Genomic DNA, 20639 nt, shown 5'->3' on the forward strand with positions numbered 1-20639 from the left:
GCACAAAACCTAGACTTTGACTAACACTCAAGATATTTTACCTGAATTGCCTTGATACCAGCTCTGATGGATCACATCAGATTTTTGTCTCAGAAAAGGTTTATCTAAGCATTCCCAAAACAGCAGTAAAACCCAGCTGATCTAATTACATGTAAAAACATTTTAGTGGAATTTTTTGTTCTTTGAGTTCATTTTTTTATTATTTTTTATTAAAACCTATATTTGATAGAGACACAGAAAAGTTGGTAGAAAGCATTCCTCCTGTTTTTTTCCTCCTTTTTAGACATCACGATGAACTTCAAAAAGTTGTAGAGGATAAGTAATATGTCTCTTCGCAATACAGATTTGTGGATTCACAGGGAATGATATACAGTTTCAGACAGTAAGTTGTCAATCTCAAAACATACTTACAGTGAAAGGGAAACTTTAGTAGGGCCCATTTCAGGATAAATTTATGACCAACCATTAACACATGAGCATTTCAAAGAACAAGTAAGGAAATACTTCCTTTTTCATTGAATTAACCATGGAGCTACATGATCTTGCTCAAAGTAGCTTTATTTTAATGAATGCAAGAAATTAGAGGTAAAAATGATCCAAGAAGCAACTGACAGCAAAGTATTTTTAAAAGAAACATGGACATGAAAACAATGATCATCAAAAAGAAAACAGGATGACATAAAAGGAGACATTTAGTGAGAAAAAGAGTGCCATTTTCCCATTTAGAATCATTCTAATTAAAAATAAAACATATTTTGTGTTTTTAGGAGCTCACACTAATCTTCCAGCTTGAGAAGGCATAACTCCTCCAGCTGTGATTGCAAACTTTCTTTGAAACTTAGCTATTTGTATTTTTTAAAATAATTTGAATGTTCCTACAGTTCAAATATACATACTTTTTTTGGCTTGTGCAGCGAATATGCAGAAGAAAAAATAAATAGCTAAAGGAGAGAAAAAAGAACCTACACAACAGTACAAAAATATGCCCCAAAAAATAACATTAAGCATCATTTTATAATTCTCTATTTATATCAAATCAGAAGAAAAACAGCAATTCCATCCATAACTGTTGGTATTTTACAAACAGGTTGAAAACTTTACAGATGCTGCTGTTTAGAAGGACAAGCATTGATGAAACTGAATACAAAGTAAGCATCAGCAGGACTTAAATTCTTGGAAAAAAAAATTAAACTTATCAAACAAGAGTATTTGGAAAGATAAATGTAAAGATAAGCAATTGAGTTTTTGGAATATGCACAGCTCTGCATAAATATGAGGGACTGTTACTAGCAGGGGACGAAACAATTCTTACACACTTTGCTGAAAGTATTTGTCAAATTATCACATGGGAAATTTGAATCTGATGCAAAATCAGAAGCCTGTAGCTGGTATACTGATCCAACATTCAGATAAAAAGGAGAAAGTTAATCACCTATAAGTGGAAAATTTTCAAGGTTGAAGAGGAGGAACTGTTACTTGCTGCAGGTTTCCCTTTGCAGACCTATAAACACACTGGGGTGCATGCTGAGACAACCATTCACAGTTTTATTATTAACTTAATACCAGTCACTCAGCAAGATTTGAGAAATATATAATCAATTTAGCTCTTTCCTAATAACAGAAACTCAACAAATACAACAGAGGTATATCCACTTATACACAAGGAAAAGCTGCACACTGGAAAAGTTCAAAATATGTACAAATTTTCTAGAGTGCTTTCTGGACCACTCCAGAAAAAAACCAGACATAAAATAGACACTAACAGATCAGACTGAAAAGCAGTGGAATAACTGCTTCATCAATTCATCACAAATTTTCTGGGACAAAAAAAGAAAAAACCACGAAACATATTTCTAGGTAAACATGTATGAAACCCCACTATTTCTCAGTAGAAACTCCTAAAAAAGCCTAAGCTGTCCCAGAAATGGATTCATTAATGCCTGTGCATTTCTCCACTGTGTGCTTTTCAGAGTATTCTCATGGCAAGTTGTATTTATTAGTGGTGCACACGGGTAATGTGGCACAGGAAAATGCATGCAAAGACACACTGAGCAGGAAAGGAAAAAGTGAAGGTAAGCTAATAGTGGTCAAAGAATTTAAATTCAAAACAATTCAAATATGTTTCTTTAATAAAGAAGGTCCAGAAAATATTTCTGTAGTTTTATGAAAGCTGAAGTATCAGGTGTATATAAATTCCACACATGCTACCTAAAGCCAGTAAAAGAAACTGCAACAAAGACCAAGTAATTTCTCAAACAGGAAAAAAAAATGAATGTAGTCCTCCCCTCCAACTCCATTCTAACATTGTAGGGGTTGAAGGGGTTCTGACATTGAAGCAGTTTCAACAGAGTTATTTACTTCATGTATTTCCGCTAGCACTTATGATTTTTCAATGACTTCTCTTTCTCATCTAAAAATGTTTTTTGTTTGCACCCAACTCTCTTCTCTGCACCTCTTCTCCCCATGAGAAATCAACACTGAACAAAATGATGTCAAATAGGAAAAACGAGTAATCTCCACCCATTTAAATAATTATGGTTATCTCAGTTGTTCCAAAAAATACTGCAGAAGTCTAAATTTAAAAACCCTGATGTTTCCAAGGTGTGTAATTCTGTTGGTTTTTTTTTTTTTTGTCTACCATAGGTAACTTTCACTACCAGAAGATATGTTCAACCTAAACTCCACTCACTCTCCATACCTGCAGCAAATTTGACTCCAAACCACCAGGTCCATGGCATGATGGAATGATGAAAGACATGCAGGAATGTAACTTGGTTGTTTTTCTTACGGAGCACAAAAAATATCTGAAACAGATTTTTAATGAACAGAATGTTGCAGAAGAATATTTAAAGAAAGATATATACATCAGTGCTGGTTGCTCACTACCACACATTTAAAAGTTCTTCACAATTACAGTATTGCGAGAAGAAGGAAAACTGAGCAACTGTCTGGCTATGCAAACTAGTTTCCAAAAAAACTTAAAACCAATAAGTAAAATCCACCTGTGAAATGTCAAAAAGCCAAGGCAGGCTTTGAAACTAAATGTTAAAGGTAGAGCCATCACCTACATGTGCATCAAACCATGTAAGATGGACTTGCCTGGACTGAGAAGTCTCTACAAGCATCAGATTTTAAGCTCCTGAACCATTAATGAAAGGCCATTTGAGAAAATTACCTGAAGGACTAACAGTAGAAAAACTATGTTAGAGAAATAGCACTTTATTATGAACTCTGACTTAGCTACCATTGGAAAACATTAAAATTGTACAAAATATATGTAGGTACTCCTAAATTATATTGAGAGGCTCCATTTTAAAGGGCAGGCATCAAGGGAAATGTTAAGGGAAGACAGCAAAAAAAAAGTAAGAAATCAGGTCATGGAAAGGGTAGTATCAGATGGCAAGCAAACAAACACAGAAGAAAAGAAGTGTGGTGTGCCAGAGAAAACATTTGGAATCAGCTGATTTAAATAGAGCTGAGAATTTACCTTTGCAATAAAACAAAAAACCTGATGAGAAACAAGTGCCTAGTTGCCTGTATTCAAACAAAACATTTTTTTTAAAAAAAAATAGGCTTGTGACTAATTAAAAAGGAGCACTATAACCTGTGGGGAATAAAGGCAAATAGAGGAATATACATGTCAGGATTTTCCAGTTTTAGCATTCCTGACACTTCCATTACCATTCCATTTGGTTTAGTCAGTAAGATCTCCCAGTGTTGAATCATGAACATTTGCAGATGAAAAGTCAGACAGCCAGCTTTGCTTAGAGGATGTAGAACATCCTCACTGCTCATGAGTCAGCTCCTGAACCATCACTATTGCATCTCAAACAACAGGGGAAAAACTGCAGCTAATTCCAAGACTCAGAAGCTGTTTTGAAAATACCCATTGGTCCTATCTGGTGCTAGTCTTGGGAAAATGGCTGCTGGTGCTGAGCAAGGTCTCATTCTGCTTCAATGCATTGCTGCTCAGACTTTGATCGAAACAGGTTAGAGTGCCAGCCTGACATCAAACATCTCTATAATCACAACACTCAAGAAAATCTCAGGAATTTAGAGCAAGTAGGTATGGCAATTTTGTCCTGCATTCAGAGCTGCTGATGATATGAATGGGGAAGATAAAATCTGAAAATGATGTGAAAAAAATATTCAGCATGATCAACTGTTTTTTATCTGCAGTGTTGAGACAAGCATAACAGATTAGTGTACTCAGCTGTTAGCCAAGTTACCCAGACTTCCTAAATATTGTTGTTCCCTCATGAACATTTTTCCTAATAATGAAGGAAGAACAGTGTTAAAAAGACAAATGAGATACAAAGAGACAAGAAGGGTAAACGTTGTGATGGTATTCTAATAATTGAAGATTGGAGGATTAAATAAAAAGCAACTTATGTCCTAAACTCTAAACAGTACCAGTTCTTCTGCTGTGAAAAGAAAACAGAACCTCTTCTTTTATTAGGCTACAAATACTTACAGTGTCTAATAATTCAATGAACTTGGAAAAGAAGTAAAGCCAACAAGTTCGCACCATCTGCAAGAATAAAAATCAAATTGTCAAACCATTAAAGTCATAGCAGGACAAATGAGTATCTATATAAAGGAAAGTATTGGGCCAAGTGATGTTCCAAGGTTGACAGAAATATTTAAATGTACCGTTTGACTATTTTTTCTTTAAACTAAAGGAATTTTAAAACCAACAAAAACAAGCCAATGAATTCCTTGCCTCTTTCTTTATCCAACTAACCAACCAACCATCCCTCCAGTTAATTCACGTGCTCTACATTATGCAAGAGGGTATTTCCATTTAGTGCATTCCACTCTACAGCAGTGCATTCAAAAAGCAGGCTGTTGAAAAAGCATTGCTAAAACTAAAGTAAATGTATAACACACTACTTTGAACAACCTAGTCTAGTGGAAGTTGTCCTTGCTCATATCAGGGGCATTGGAACTAGATGATCTCCAAGGTCACTTCCACGCCAAACCATTCTATTGTTCTATGATAACAGTTCACCTTTGTCTTTGGCAACTTACTCTTAGAGCTGTCGGTGATCTCGAGTAGTCAACAATATCACACCGGAATGAGTATCCTGTGGCCCAGCCTGACATAAGAAACTGGAGGAAAAAAAGGGCAAAGATTAACTTTACATCATTTGAAAAATTCATTAATTTTGGATTACTTTTGCAATCACTAAGCAGGAGGGGAAAAACAATATTAAAAACACCTTAAATCAGCAACTTTGTCAATCATCTACCTGTGTGTGGGATAGCTACCACAAAAATCCTTTGCTGTTGCAGATTAATGAATTTCTAATTCCAGGACCACACCCATAGACAAGAATTTTCTTCCTACACCCATTATTTCAGCTTTAGTAACTGAAGAGAAGAAAGAGATGCATCTCAAAACCAGTGTTAAAAAACAACTTACTGTGTAAGCAAGACCACAAAACCAAATATAATTATTTTTAAAATTGCTATCACAGCTAACTATCTTAACACAAAAAGAAATACAACACAGCATCTTAATACTCTAACAAAACCATCACAACAGAAAGCCATTTCTAATTATCATTAAAGACAAGGAACAAATCAATATGCATGATGTATATTTAATATACCATACTCTCTAAAATTCTGCTTATTTAAACTTCATGGTTCAATTAGTTTTCCACTCATATGAGTGACCAGAAGCTACAACTGAGAGCACATGACCAAAGGACTATATGTACCAAATATAAAACAATCTTTTCCCTTGAAATATAATAAAGTTTGGACAAGAGCAACAATATTAGTATTATAGTTGGTCTATTCTACTGCCAGCCACTATGACATCTGTATTGTATTTTATACCTTCAAGATGTTTCCTATTATCATCATCCACTCATGCATGGTAAGAGCTTCACCACTCCTAACTGAAGCAGGCTTTAGCCCGTTTCACTTCCTGACTGAGGAAGAACTGATTGCTTAAAAAAACAGATTTCTTTAGAACACCAGGACTAGAACACCCACCAAATGACTTGGTTCCAAAAAGGGGAAGAATTAGCTTCTTGCTGACCACCAGACAATAGCAGACATTCAATTGGTTACACTCTGTCCATGCACTCTTTCATGAAATTATAACATGGAAGCCTTGACTGTGCCAGTGTCAGATACTAAAAGAAGTTCAATTTTTTTTCTTTTATTGTTTCTTTTGTGATTTTTTTTGTTTATTTCTGAGTTTTATAAACAAAACCAAACTTGGAACCAAATTCCAAAAGGAAATTAAGCAATTTTTTTCAAAAAAATGTCTAAATAGCAAAAGTGTTCATCTTGCCCACCACTTTCCATAAAGTCACAACACCAAATAGCTGCTGCTGCGGTGCTTTTAGAGAGCTTGGAAGAAATGTCAGGTAGTTCACTGTAACTCATGATAAGATTGATGCAAATTAAGCTAACAGGAACATATCCTGCCAATTTGGCAAAATAATCTGACAGGTTTTATTACCAGTTTGCCAAGCCTGAAATAGCCAGCCATATGGCCTGGGAGTCACACACAGGGTCACTACCAGCACAACGGTGCTTCACCAAGCAAAAGTGTAAGGCTGTCATTCACACAATACCATCAACAAATAGCTACACTTCAAAAAACCCCACCAAAGCCCAACAAACAAATAATGCCCAACAGGAGCAAAATCTCAACATTGCTTTTGAAAAAAAAAGACAATTTGCTATTTTGGGGTTGTGGGGAAAAGCAGCATTAAAGATACTAATAATTTGGGCTTAGGAGGGGAAAGCAGAGGGCACAGGTTAGAGGTTTTTTGTTCAGAGGGGTATTGTTTGTTCATTTAAAGGACAAAAATGCCTTGAATTAGATTTTGTTAACCTCTGTCATTGATTTCTGTCATTTAAAAGGCATATCTAACTGAAGATTATTTCATAATAGACATACTCTATACAGTGTTTGAAATATCAGTTGTTGTTCCTTTCCTTTAGGGCAGGTTGTCACATTATCACCGAGGAGGACAGAAACAATTACAAAATACTAAGAAAAGATATTGTCTGCTTTTCCTGATGCAGTACAAAGAATTTAATTGATAAAAACTTTAAACTTTTAAAATTATATATAATAACACAAAATGTTTCATGCTCTCTCTTTCTGGGTATGACTTATTCTCTTTTTCCAAGAATTACAAGTTTAGCATACAGCTTGGAGGATGATAATTACTGCCATGACAATAACTTTTTTTTTATAATTGCAGTGTAGGAATTATATTAATAAATTTATTAAAAGTTAGATACATGAAATATATAAATACATTACAAACATAGTACTTACTTCATAAGTCATATATAAAGAGAGGGCTACCACACTAAAATTATAAAACGTCATGATCTGCCTGAGTTCAAAAGGTTTTTTATTTTCCATGAGTTTGGGTCCCAAGGAAGTGACAAAATAAACGTAGGTTCCAATGATAAAAGTTGTTGGAAAAGGTGAAGACATGAGTGGCCAGCCTTCCAGTCTTGGATCTAGAGGGGGTAGAGGGAGAAAAAAAAAATCAGGTGTCTACAGTACTTACTAAAACAGCTACAGAAAAGTATTTAATTCCTGATGGTCTAGGTTTTTCTGTCACTGATCACATTACAGAGTCCATTCGCCTCAAATCCATACTGACTGGATAACATGATTTAACCCATGAAGGACTCAGAGCTTCTTTCTTCACATATGATGAAAAGCAGACACAGACTCATGAGTGACATGACTTTCTGTCTTTACAGCACAACAAAGCACACACTTTCACATGACAAGAGAGTTATAATGCAACAAGCAAATGTTGCAAGTTATTCCATGGTTATGCCAGAGAGCTGTCTTGCAGAGGCACCTCCTCCTAAGCACACCCCACTCCCCCTCCCTGCAGGTGAGGCTGGCAGGTATTTCATCTGAGCATCACCATGATTTCACTGCACCCTTCTGTGCTTCATCACAGAGTCCCAGATCACCAAAGACTGCCACATTTCTCCATAAGCAGGTGAACTTACAAAACCTCATGTAATTTTCCTTAATTTTCTTTACAGTGACTTTTAGAAGATTTGGCTCAGAATGGTCCCAAACTTAACTACTGATTGCTTTCTGTTGCTTTCATGGTTTGCTGCAGTATTTTAAGGGTAAAATTATACTAGTGTTATTTTTGTCAAGTGTTTAATTCATAGCCAAATGTTTCAAGTCAGCAAATTTTCAACCCACAGCATTCAAGCAACCTTTCACCCATGAGACCTTCTGATGTGGTTAACAGCCACTGGAAGTGTAAAAACCGATTGAGGAGGAGAGCACATTACAATGCTGCTCACAGCTTGTGATGTGCCAGTGCTGCTGCCCACAGACCAAGGAGGACTGTGACCCACAGCATGAGGAATCTGCTTGTGTGTGCTGCAGGAGAACCATCATCTCTTCATAGCTGATTGTTTTTGTTGTATCCACCCTTGCCCTGCTCCTACTAAAACTTTCCCACTGTTCTTCCCAGCCTGATCCCGAGAAAACCATGTCCCTCCACTAACACTATGATACAAAATGACAAATACAAGCACTGTTGGGCCTGGAGACAACTCAGGTTCTGGAGTCACGGACACTGCTGCAGAAATGCTCACTCCCTCCCAATCCACTTCATTCTATGAGTCATACTAATTAAACTCCCTGCTCACTTTCAGGCTGTGCTTTTATAAAACAAGAAAAGTGGTGTTCAGCTATGCTAGAAAAGATAAATCAGTAATCATATATATCTAACCTTAACCACTTCTCAGTTTTTTTCTAGGAATTAGCTAATCCCTGTCACTAGTGGTCTATCACAGTGAGAAATACTGAGAGTGATGGGTCTTAACCCCAAAATTGAGGTCTTCTCTACCAGCTTTTGGTAAGCAAACAGAATAAGAGAGTAGCAACATAAAATCAAAGTGTGATTAATATCCCTTACTAACTGCAACAAGAGACAAACATCCCTTCTCAAATTACCACTGTGACAGAGTTAATTACTCTGCGGATTAATTTCAAAATACTGAAACTTATCAGGGCTTGGGTTTTGTTCTTTTTCATTTTGCAAAAGTAAAATGCAAGACGCAATGTGCATTAATTAACTGATAAAATGCAATTGTTTGGTAATAAAAGAGAGTTGAAACTATACATTCAGCACCATAGGAAAAACTCAAACTATATATTTAGGCAACCAGAGACACTGACAGGATAATCACTATGCACTTTATTTACTCTGACTTTAATTCCATAAACTATCTGAGTTTTGTTTACTCCCTATTTTAAAATGGAGAAACTAGACTGCCACGTTAATAGGTAACCTGGCAAGTCTTACAAATATTCACAGGATGACAAAGCTACTTCTAAGCTGATAAACAGCACACCTAGCATAGCTACACATTGCTATTCAAAATTATTGGGAGTTAGTAAGTTTTAGATTTAAATGACTCACCAGCATCTTTAATCCATTCATCATACAGTAGTATAGCCTTTGACGTCAGATTGCTAAAGGCCATTTTCACCTGATTTTTATGATGCTGCCTGCAGAAAACAAGCCAAAACAGAAATACAGATTTTTATCAATAAAGAAAGATTAATAAAGTTTTTTGGGAAAGATTTTCAGGAAGCAGAGTGGTAAAAAAAAAGACTAACAGAGCACCATATGTGAAATACAGATCAGGAAGCATTAGCTGGCCACATCCCACTGTCCTTGGGTCTAATTCATAGCAGAGCTGTTATGCACAACAATATGATTTTGCAATCTCTACATACAAACCAGGTGCTTCCGTGCCATAAAGTGTTATCTCAAGAAACTGTGCTGTGGTTAACCATTACAGTTAAGAGGTAAATATGAATAAAGAACAGATGCTTGAATTACTTTTTATCACCATCTCCACTTAAAGTCCAAGCTGCTGATATATGAGGAAGTTCAGCTTTGCAATATTTATTATTGGAAAAAAATTCTAAATAATAAGTATTTCTAAGGTATTTGGGAAGGAGAAAAAGTATCAATATATCAGCATACTCCTTTTAAATACAATAATTAGCCATGTTATAATTAGTATGCAAATCCCACTCTGATGAATCAACTGTTTCTACACCAGAATCATGGAATGTCATAGTACCAACAGCAGCACCATTAACCCAAAAATTATCCAGCACATCCACTTTGCATGCAGTACCTCCTACTTATGTAAAACTTTTCAGAGAAGTATTCTTATATGAATACTGATTTTTGCTCCACAATCAAGCACTCATCAGCCCTTCCCTTGCCTCATTTCCCTTAGAAAATAACTTTTAAAAATCCCAGCACATTTGATGTTTTTCTCATACCCCACTCAGTGTCTGACTTTACCATATGAATTCTCTCAATACCTCTGCACAATCTTCACACTGTATTCACCTTTATTAGTAGTATTTATTTATTATTTCAGGCTGCAGCACACCTTGATAACCAGCTCGCTTCCTCTGGCAGCCCTTCTGCATCTCTTCCAGCTAAGCCAGCTGCAGGTTGAGAGAGCCAGTTCTTCCCTCATTATGGTAATGCATTGCTCTCCTCAGATCTCCCCACTATCATCTTCTCATTTACCTTCACCTTAACAGTCCAGAAAAACAATTTCACCCTTATTTCCACCTCTACAAGTACATCCTGTTCACCGCCATTTCACAGGAATTTTTAGCCACTCCACTCACCCTTCATTGCAAGAAGCAACACAGACAAGCCTGCCTCCATGAGAGTTCAACTGATCTATTTCATCTCCACTCTCATTTTGCTGCCCACTTGTTTTCCTGGTTGCACTTCTGTCCTGTGTCTCCTAATATCTGAAACCATCACCAATTTCAGATTTGGAAAATATTCCCTCTGCAAGTCTCTTCTAAGTTCACATTTTCTAGAAATATCATCCTCCAGCATCAGCATTTCCCAATTCAATATCACTTCCTTCACGCTGAGCATTTTCATGCATCCTGTATTCATATTACAGTATTTGCTTCAGCACTCTATGCTGATTAAGGTGCTGACAAAACAAGAAGTTGGGGGCATCCTCTTTCTTTACTAATGGTAGCATAAGAAGCACTCTTGCATTTGACACTAGCAATCACATGAGAGAAAGCATTTTATGGTTAGAGGCAAACTATAAATATTATTGTCACCTTGCTCCGTAAGCCAACTATGGATGATATCAAACATACATGAATCCAACCCTGTCCTGAACACCAGGTACTTCAGAGTGCTCAACTGTGACAGCCAAGCTATTCAGCCATAACTGGTGCTGGGGAGGAACCATTAAAAACGTTTACTTTATAAATAACTATTGTATTAAATGGCTAGACTGATTACAATAAATTATCCTTTTAATCCAGTATTCTTTCAGTTCAGCACACGAGAACAGTATGTCAAGAGAAAAAGCATGGCAAACTGAACTGTACTTCATGCAGAGGTTATAATAGAATTCTGCCAAAGCCCACAGAAATCTTGTGCAGAGCATGGGTCAATTTTTCAACAAATATATTCACTGAGTACAAATAATCATATTATATTTAACTGGTTCTTTGGTAAGAAAAGTAGCTTCCTGATTTCACTGCCACCCAGTTTTCCCACCCTTGCAGTTCCTTGCATTACTGGAACTCAGACTGGCTAGCTCAACATGCTGACCAAGACTAAAGTTAAAAAATAAATCTGCTTCAAGACATGCTCTTAAAAATCCAGAAAATTCAGTGTAGATTCTGGCACTAAAACAATTGCCATATAGTATCAGTGTATTTGGTTTGCATAGCCAGGCTTTGGTGGTGGGGGGGCTATAGGGTGGCTGCTGTGAGAGCCTGAGAAGCTTCCTTAGTGTCCAACAGAGCCAGTGTGTGGTGTTTTCAAAGATGTACGTGCCACTGGCTAAGGCTGGGCCAATTAGAAATTAGAAATTGTGGCAATGCCTCTGTGGTAACAGATGTAAGAAGAAAAAAAATACCACCCAATGTTTGTGCAGTTGTAATTGCCACCAGAGAAGATCAGAGTGAGAACGTGTGAGAGGAACAGCCCCACAGACACACAAATCAGCACAGAAGGAAGGGCAGGAGGTGCACCATGGTGCAGACATGGGGAGCAGCTGTGGCCCTGCAGCCCCTGGAATGCAGAGATCCACTGGCAGCCCATGAAGGAGACCCACTCTGGAGCAGGTGGATGCCTGAGAGAAGGCTGTGAACCCATGTGGAGAGAAGGCCACACAGGAGTAAGCTGTGGCTGAAGGACTGCATCCATGGAAGAGTGATTGACATTGCAGCAGTTCATGGAGAACTGTTGCCCATGGCACAGACTCACACTGGAGAAGTTCACGGAGAAGTTCTGGAGAAGTTCTCCAACTGGGGAGACTCCATGCTGGAGCAGGGGAAGGACTCCTCTCCCTAAGCAGCGGCAGGGATGTGTGAGGAACTGACCACAACCCACATTTACCACCTCCCTGCACCACTCATGGGTGGAGGAGGCAGAGCTGGGAAGGAGGTGAGGGGGGGAAGGTGTTTCCAGGCCCCATTTTACTTCTCATTGTCATGCTCTGATTTAGTTAGTAATAAGTTATTACCTTTCATTCAAGTCTGTTCTGTCTGTGATGTTATTTGGTGAGTGATCTTTCCCAATCCTTATCTTAACCCATGAACCCTTTGTTGTACTTTTTCTCCCCTGTCCAGCAGTGAAGGGGAGTGAGAGAGAGGCTTTGGTAGGCATGTGGCACCCAGACAGGGTCAACCCACTACAATGGGCTTGGGGTGTTGATCATTACATCCTCTTACAGTTGTCATTCAACAACCACAAACTCACAAATAGACAATTCTTTACATTTACCCACTTGAACACCAGACAATTCTACATTTACCCACTTGACTCCTCCGCTTTAGTTTTTACATCAGAAGTCAGACAAATGTGCTGGCAGCGTTTAAATGCAGCTCTTATGCCTGCTAGGCATTGAGGCCAAATGCAAGACTTTTATCTGGAATCTATTTCCAATAGATTTGTTCTAGCTCCAGTAGAAAGGCAGATGATGAAGATAGTGAAACTGGCTCTTGCCATACTGATGGTGAGGGATTTGTCCCAACTCTCCTGACCCCAGCACTCACAGCTCCTCTTCCTTTAAAAGTCCTCAAAAGTTTAGACAGGAGAGGCTCTCAGCCTTCAAGATTTCTTTTCTGATCATAGTCAAGCAAGAAATAACTCCACCACAGTTAGCAAACTTTTTCTGAAAGTTTCTGGAGTTCAGTAACTTAGAGAAGGATAAGTTCAGTAAACAGAGAAGGATTTACACAGAAAGCAGCCCCAGCCTCAGCACTCAATAGTGACTGATCTGAATCTGAATCTAAAGGTAAGCAAAATACAGTAAGTTAACTCCAGTTACTTTAAGAAACAATGTCTGCAAGAAAGACAATGCTGTTCAGAACTTTCCTACAGTTAAAAGGTTTATTGAAAACTAACTTTTATATATGACATTACTATTTCACTTTCAATTTGCTTTACAATTCTACTTATTTTCTTACCTAGCTACACAGTTTTCCTTTATAAATCCACTTCTGTGAACAGAAGAATGTTAATATTAGGTTCTCAGGATAATTTTTTGTTTACCACCTACAAAGGGAGAGTTAATTGCAGCATGAAAAATATTTTGCCTTACCTTGTTACACTTACTTCACACATATTCATACATACTAGAAAATAATATGATCAAGGCCTGCTTTTTTTAATGGAAGAGTGGGAAAAAAGGAAATCACATACCTACATATAAGATAAACAACTAGCTTGTGCTTCACCAAAGAAACCAAACCATTTCTGAAAGACTGTTTTTTAATAATATAAGTGTGTTGTTAAGCAGTAAACTGATAATGCTTTGACCGTAACGCAATCTTCCAAAACATTTGGCAGTAGGCTACAGAAATTATCTTCTAAGAGACTGGAAAGAGTTCACCTAAGGGGTCAAAGAGTTGGGGCTAGAGAAGGCCATTTGTTAAACACAGAGTTTTGTTCTTCATACTATAAGCTCATCTGCCCGTTATGCATTTGTATAGCCCTAGTTCAGTCAGGAAAACCTACATGTGATTTATCTACCTGCTAATGTACTTACAAAGTCAGTACCATCAGCACTTTTATTTCCAATCTTCCTCTTTCTGCTCATATCAAAACTTAAAAATGCCATTAAAATGCACAATAGATTGCCCACTTGGTAGCAAACTCTCTCAGAATTAGGGAATACAAGCAGTCTCATTTTCAAAATTGGGTCATTTTAAACAATATATTGCAAACAATTTACATAAACTCAAAAATACAGTCATATAAGTAGTCTGGCCAGCTTGAAAAGTTCTAAATAAGAGAGACAGTCCTCTCAAATACATGCAATTAGAAAACAACTTTCAAAACCACCTAAAAAAACATATGCAAGATATTCAGCTCTTCAAAAGAAATAAGCACTACTTTTTTTTTTTGTCAATGGAAATAATACTGTGTACCTAAGTTCAAGTCAGTGCAGCAGCATAATTTCTGAAGATATCTTTAAACAAATGTGCCTCCACCATTGTAAGAAAAGGAGATATAAGTGAGGCAAAGGAGGAAAAGTTTTTGCTCTTTCTTAAAGAGCAAAGTAATTCTCTGCTGTGCTCTGGTAGCCTGCAGCTCAGCAGACAGCTGGAAGAGCCCACTAATGCAGCTCAGCTAAGGCAAACAGCTTGGCAGAACCAGTTCCAGGCTGGACCATTACCTTTACTGGAGAGACAAGGGCAGATAAGATTGTTTATGCCAACAGAAATGCCACAAATATTACAGCAAACCATATGAGAATGTCTGACGATGAGAAGTGGTAAGGAAACAAGCTGTTGAAAGTGCTCAAGTTCACTTAGCTCACAAAACTATTAGCGATTTTTGTAATGGGAATTACTGGTATGCCTCAAATATTCCTAATTTTTAAATGAGAACAAGAAATTTCTCACATTCCTTTGGTTAACCCACATGAAAGATATTTGCCATTCTTTATGCTCATTTATTCCCCCTACATAGTTTTAAAATAATAAAACAGATATCAAGATTTGCTTTTAAATAGTAATTTTACAAAAATTGTTTTATGTTAATGGCTACTAAACAAAATATGCACATAAAAGAACTTCACAAAAAAATACACCAAAAAAAACCCAAACAAAAAACCCCCTCAGAATGAAACAATCTAATATAAGCTCTGTCACTCCAAAAAAACAATTTTCAATTCACATGAACTTAAACACTTAACATTAAAAATAAACATTAGAGAGAAAAACGCTTATTTCTAAAAAGACAGACAAGATACTTTTACAGTGAACCTTTAGAAAATGTCTGGAGATTATGACAACCCAGGGCAGAATTCAGTGGTCTAATTTACACCCAAGATGGGTCTCAAAAACAAAACTTCTGGAGTATCACACCTAGCCCATGATGACTGGAGAATCATCCACCCTGCAGACCCCACTGGAAGAGAGGGAGAGCCTACAGCAACATTGACACATGCAGGTCTGATTTCAAAATTATCGCTTAAGAAATGGCAGTAATACTGGCTTACATATTCAGGCACAATTATGAAACTTTCATGTTTCAGAATCACTTTGTATACTGTTGTTAATTCTGCTCTTGAAGTTCAGAAGGTAATTAAATTAGGACGTTTTGCAGATGGTATCTTAAGATTTACCTGGGAAATACCAGCTCTGCCCTTCCTATTTCCCAAGGCTGTGTGTTACATAATTGCAGTTATTTTAACTACACTACTCCCTTATGTCACATGGCAAGCAACTACAAACTGCCTATTATATTACATGGATTACTCACCCATGTTCTGCAACAAAGTTTTAAACTTCAGCTGGGTGTCACCTCTTGTTATGGATTTTGCTGAGAAAAGTTTCTGTCACCTTTTCAATTTTTATGCCTTCATATCCAGCCCAGTTTGTGAGATTCGCCTCACATGCATTTTGCTACATCCTGCTTTAAATTATATGGCTTTTTCCTCTTTGATAATATCACTTATAAACACTGCCCCTGCTAGATGACAGTGAACATCCTAAAAACAGATTTCTGAGGCTTAAGAAGCTTCATTAGAACATTTTCTAAAATTCTTCATTGGAACTATGCAATAAGATATCTAATGCTTATCTTGTATAGTCACTCTTACTGATCTTTTTACATAGCACCTCATTATTTAATCCTTTGCTTTTTAAACTAGCATCAAATCTGTTATTCACCTATGTGACTAAAGTACTTTAAGTAGCACAACTAGTGAAAACAGGTTTCATTTCAACTACACTTCTCACTGGTTTCTCAAATGTCTGTCCAATGCATTTCCCACTCTGCTGCTGCATAAAATAAAGACCAGTTTGTATTTGCTTCCACACCTCTCTATAAATAGTTAAAGGAACAGATGCTGAAAACTTCATGGCAAAGCTGAACAGCAACAACAGGCATGGAAAATCCCCTTCCTATGGGAACAATTTCAGGAGTATAGCCCTGCTTTGTCAGTCACCAGTGTCTGAATGACGAAGGCCCCCTGTGCAGTCCAGTCCCACAGCATCACTGCCAGTGGGGCTGCTCCAGGCAGCTGCAAGATAAGCCACAGCAGTTCACCAATCCAAATTAAAGCTTAGGCTTTGAGAACGAAAAAAAAGTTATTATTTCTCAGTCAACTCAGACTTGAAAGGCTGCACTGGCTTGTGCAAAGGAAACACTAAAACTCACAAATTGAAATGCCATAGAAGGGGAGAAAAGTAGGAATAACAGCCCTGTCATAGATCCCTTTAAGCTGATAATGAAGGGAGGCCACATGATCATCCAGTCCCACCTACTCATAGACAATCCTGGACTTGATTGATAGTCAAACACTTCACATGCTCCACCTCAAAAAGTCATCCCACTGTCCACCAGGACACTCTACAAGATGAGATGTGAAACCACAAAAATTACATTGTGCTACAGTAAGGCAGGAAAAGATCTGTCATCACCAGTATCTCAAATATCTTAAACATATCACCTGAGGTTGCAGGGATGCATTTGAAATGATCCTAGGGACTAATCTTCTACATTAACAGAAAGACCTTTCAAGTCTAAATAGTTCTTGCAACCATAGCCTGGAAGGAAGCTTCTTTGCAAGTCTGAATCTATTTATCAGGTTAAATCAAGTATGACACTCTGGGCACATCCCTGATAAAGTTCTCAGGTTCATTTAGGACTTGAGCACCATGGACATCACTGTATCTTCACCAACTTTCTCTCCCCATACTTTCAATGTTTCAGAGAAAACAAACGACATTAGCAGATGTAAAGTTCCTAAGATTCCAACTTACTTTCAGTGCTCCCCTGCCTTTAACAAAAGCTCTTTATTGAGCTTTTAAATGTCAGCCATCCTTCAGCCAACCAGTCTCACCTCCCTACTCTACTGCAGTGAGTGGCTCCTCATAGAGCTTAGAGCAGCAGCTCTTCTCCTTGGTGCCCCAGTGCACTACTTACCCTTGGTTCCTTTGAGTTTGTTCTAGCTCAGTGATACCAGCTCACAATGTCACCTAGACCTGCATACACAGTGACTCCTGAGGCACACACAGCATGACAACTTTCACTTAGAAGTCAAAATAAGGTTGCTAATGCAACCTCACTTCCATTAGATAGTGGTATATCATTATCCTTATCAAAGGCCTTTGGTAATGCATTGATTTAGTAGCTGGGCTATATCCAACCCAGGTTAATATCCTCCTTTCCCAAAGGATTTAGACTCGCCTGCTTCCTCCTTACCTTATTGTACAACTAGGAACGCACCATTTGAGATTTACTTGAAAGACCAGATCAACTGAGCTTTAGGTCATTTTAAGCAGACTTTCACAAAACATGAACTAAAGGCTAGAAAGCAGTAACACAATCTAGTATTTTCAGCCGTGCTGTGCAACCATGCTAACTCATACCCCCTGTGCTCCCTGCTCATTTATCTACAAGCCAACATCTTCCTAACATACAGAGCTCTTACCCATTCAGTTTGTTTTTCCTCTACAAACAGCTATAGTAGAGACAGTTCTGATAAGGATATGTAAGAATTATTTACAGCTGTGGTGTTTCTAAAGTGCATACACATCATTAGCAACCAAGCAAAACAGAATATAGAGCTCTGTACTGAACTAGAGGGGTAAGGACTGCTATTTACCTGCACTGCAAAAGATAACACAGACTGAGTTTTTTAAGCTAAGAAGCACATTTTTAATACTCAGTTTATAGGTAAGCTCTAAAAAGAGAGAGGGAGTGCAAGTGCCAACTAAATACTTTGAATGAAAGGGATCAAAGATGTCTAATGTCTGAGTGTCCCCTTTGCTTAGCAGCAAGCTGAGTCACTGAGTCACTCCACCATATCATCTACCCTAATTTACAGTTAAGAGTTAATGCATAAAAATTAACTGAATAGCATAAGAATTACCTTAATATAAGGCTCTCATATATTGAATTAATCACAATAGAAGCAGTTTGCTACCAAGGACTTGGTTTGTGTTTACCCACCTCTTAGCAGAACAACAGCATAAATTGCCATTAAATAGTCACAGTGGGGGTCACTCCATGGAAGCTAAACAGAAACAGAAAAGCAGAGCTAGACTTCAGCTTCCAGAGAAGACTTCTTAAAAATAAAGGGAACAGGACTCATCTCATAGGTAGCAACTTGCTAACCTTTCCAGTGCCAATGGAAAAAAAAAGTAGACAAGCTTTTTTATTTCCAAAGACATGTCATAACCAAGTAATCAATGGTAATATACCAGTTGGTATTCAGCACTAGGGAAAAAAAAATTAGACCATAATTTTCACTTACAGTAGACAAAGACAGGTAGACGGAGCTGTCTTTGTAACATGAAAATACATCAGAAAAGAGTTTAATAGGAAGAGGAGATGGAAAAAGAAAAGTAAATAATTACCTTAAGAACACAATATTCACCTTAAGAAAGAAGAGGTAAGCAACTAAAGTGAAAAATATTCATAATTATTAAAGGAAGAGGTGTTTTTCCACAGTTACATCTTGTGTATAGTATACACTCAGCTCTTGTCACTGCAGTTGCCATAGCAAAACAACATTGCAAAATCAATGCCATTTTATGGAATTTTTATTGCACCAGCTCTACCCTTGCTGGGTTCAGAATATTAGTAAGTAGTAACACTGATAACACCCGTGCAGAGTTGCAACATACTATTTTGTACACCCTCTAACGCAGCAATTTACAGTAGTTGAACTGCTCCCACACCACTCTCCCATGCTGACGTGAGCTAATTTGCTTTACCATTGTTTCCCACTGCCTTGCACTTGCTCAACCTACCCACCCTCTGGGTCCTGGGCTGATATCCTAGGCAGCAAAATAATGCATTCCTTCTGCTCCTATTTTGCTTGCATTGCAGTAGGCAGGCATAAATTTTAAAGGCAGCTGACCTAGAACTGACACCCTCCCTTCCCTCCCCCCTCTTTTTAAGCTTCCATGCACCATAGTGGACATGCTGCTGAGCATTGTAAACATCAGCAACTGCACCCTCTCTGGGAGGCTATTCCGAGAGAGGGGGAACCAGCTGTGCTAGCACCTTTGGCAGTGACCCGCACAGCGCAACGTCAGCACGGGACGTGTGACACGGTCACAGTGACAGGTGGTGCCAGAACTTTGGGGGGACAAAAGCCACTTTAAAGGAAATGTCCTGAGTGCTTTTTAAACCAAGGTCTCAGAAGACTCCTCCTACCCAAGAAAGCATGCTGACAGTATCATTAAAAAGCTGCCGCTCCCATGTCCAGTCTTGGCACATGTAGTTTTTGGAGCACTCCAGGAAGCAACTGCCACATCCTAAATCCTCCCAGTCCAGAGCTGGTAATTTATACAGCTGCAGCTGGAAGTTTCAAATCACTGAGGGTTATGCAGGGAGGTATACAGGACTTAGGTTGTTGTTGTTTAAATTAACATTCTTCAGCATGATGAAAGGTTTGGTTAATCACTATGAAGCACACTCATGAGTATTAGTATCAGGCAACCCATGAAGGCACATTATACCACTGTTTGGAGACACAGGCCTCTCAGTCAGAACAACTAAACAGAGCAGAAAAGTCAATTTCTCATGGCACTCAATTTTTTATTTCTACATCCCAATGAAGAGCTCCACTTAAAAAAAAACCCAATAAATAGGTAATTAGCTTACACTTACACCTGACCAAAGTCACTGTGGAAGGGAAAAAGTGAAATACAAGTTCCTGAAATGGAAAAGCCAGATGTTTCTAATATATCTTATACTCAATGGTGGAATCACAATGGGGTGGAGAATGGAAAGGGACAGCAAATAGGTATCTGAAGTTTAAGGATAACTGGAGGAAATTACCCCACACGCTCATCCTGAAGTCAAAGCCACTTGCATTGTGATTATATGTTGAATCCAGAGATGAATGCATGGAAATTAATACATTATGAACCCCGACTTGATTCTATTCAAAATTTGAGTAAGTTTTTGGGTACCACTCCAGCCATCCTGCAAGTTGCTTGCACTACTTGCCTGATAACTTTCCCCAGTACCTTTTGTTTTTGGGATGACTCACCCGTTGGAGGCAGATCCAGTTTGGCAGCTTGGGCACATGGGGTGAACACAAGAATGGGAGCACCTTTGCTT

General features: G+C 38.0%; 1 protein-coding gene across 4 annotated transcripts in view; it reads right to left on the bottom strand.

The window, feature by feature from the left end:
- ELOVL7 (ELOVL fatty acid elongase 7) overlaps positions 1 to 20639 on the bottom strand; it is a 62311-nt gene that overhangs the window by 2664 nt on the left and 39008 nt on the right. For all 4 annotated transcript variants that reach the window (XM_074533522.1, XM_074533525.1, XM_074533523.1 and 1 more), the window contains 5 exons: positions 9450 to 9538; positions 7313 to 7503; positions 5032 to 5112; positions 4475 to 4531; positions 2699 to 2804 (listed from right to left, as the gene is read on the bottom strand). In XM_074533522.1, the coding sequence (XP_074389623.1) occupies positions 2699 to 2804; positions 4475 to 4531; positions 5032 to 5112; positions 7313 to 7503; positions 9450 to 9538 (524 nt within the window). The remainder of the gene's footprint in view (positions 1 to 2698; positions 2805 to 4474; positions 4532 to 5031; positions 5113 to 7312; positions 7504 to 9449; positions 9539 to 20639) is intronic.

This window comes from Zonotrichia albicollis, chromosome Z (assembly GCF_047830755.1).
Source record: "Zonotrichia albicollis isolate bZonAlb1 chromosome Z, bZonAlb1.hap1, whole genome shotgun sequence".
NCBI classification, from domain to species: Eukaryota; Metazoa; Chordata; class Aves; order Passeriformes; family Passerellidae; genus Zonotrichia; species Zonotrichia albicollis.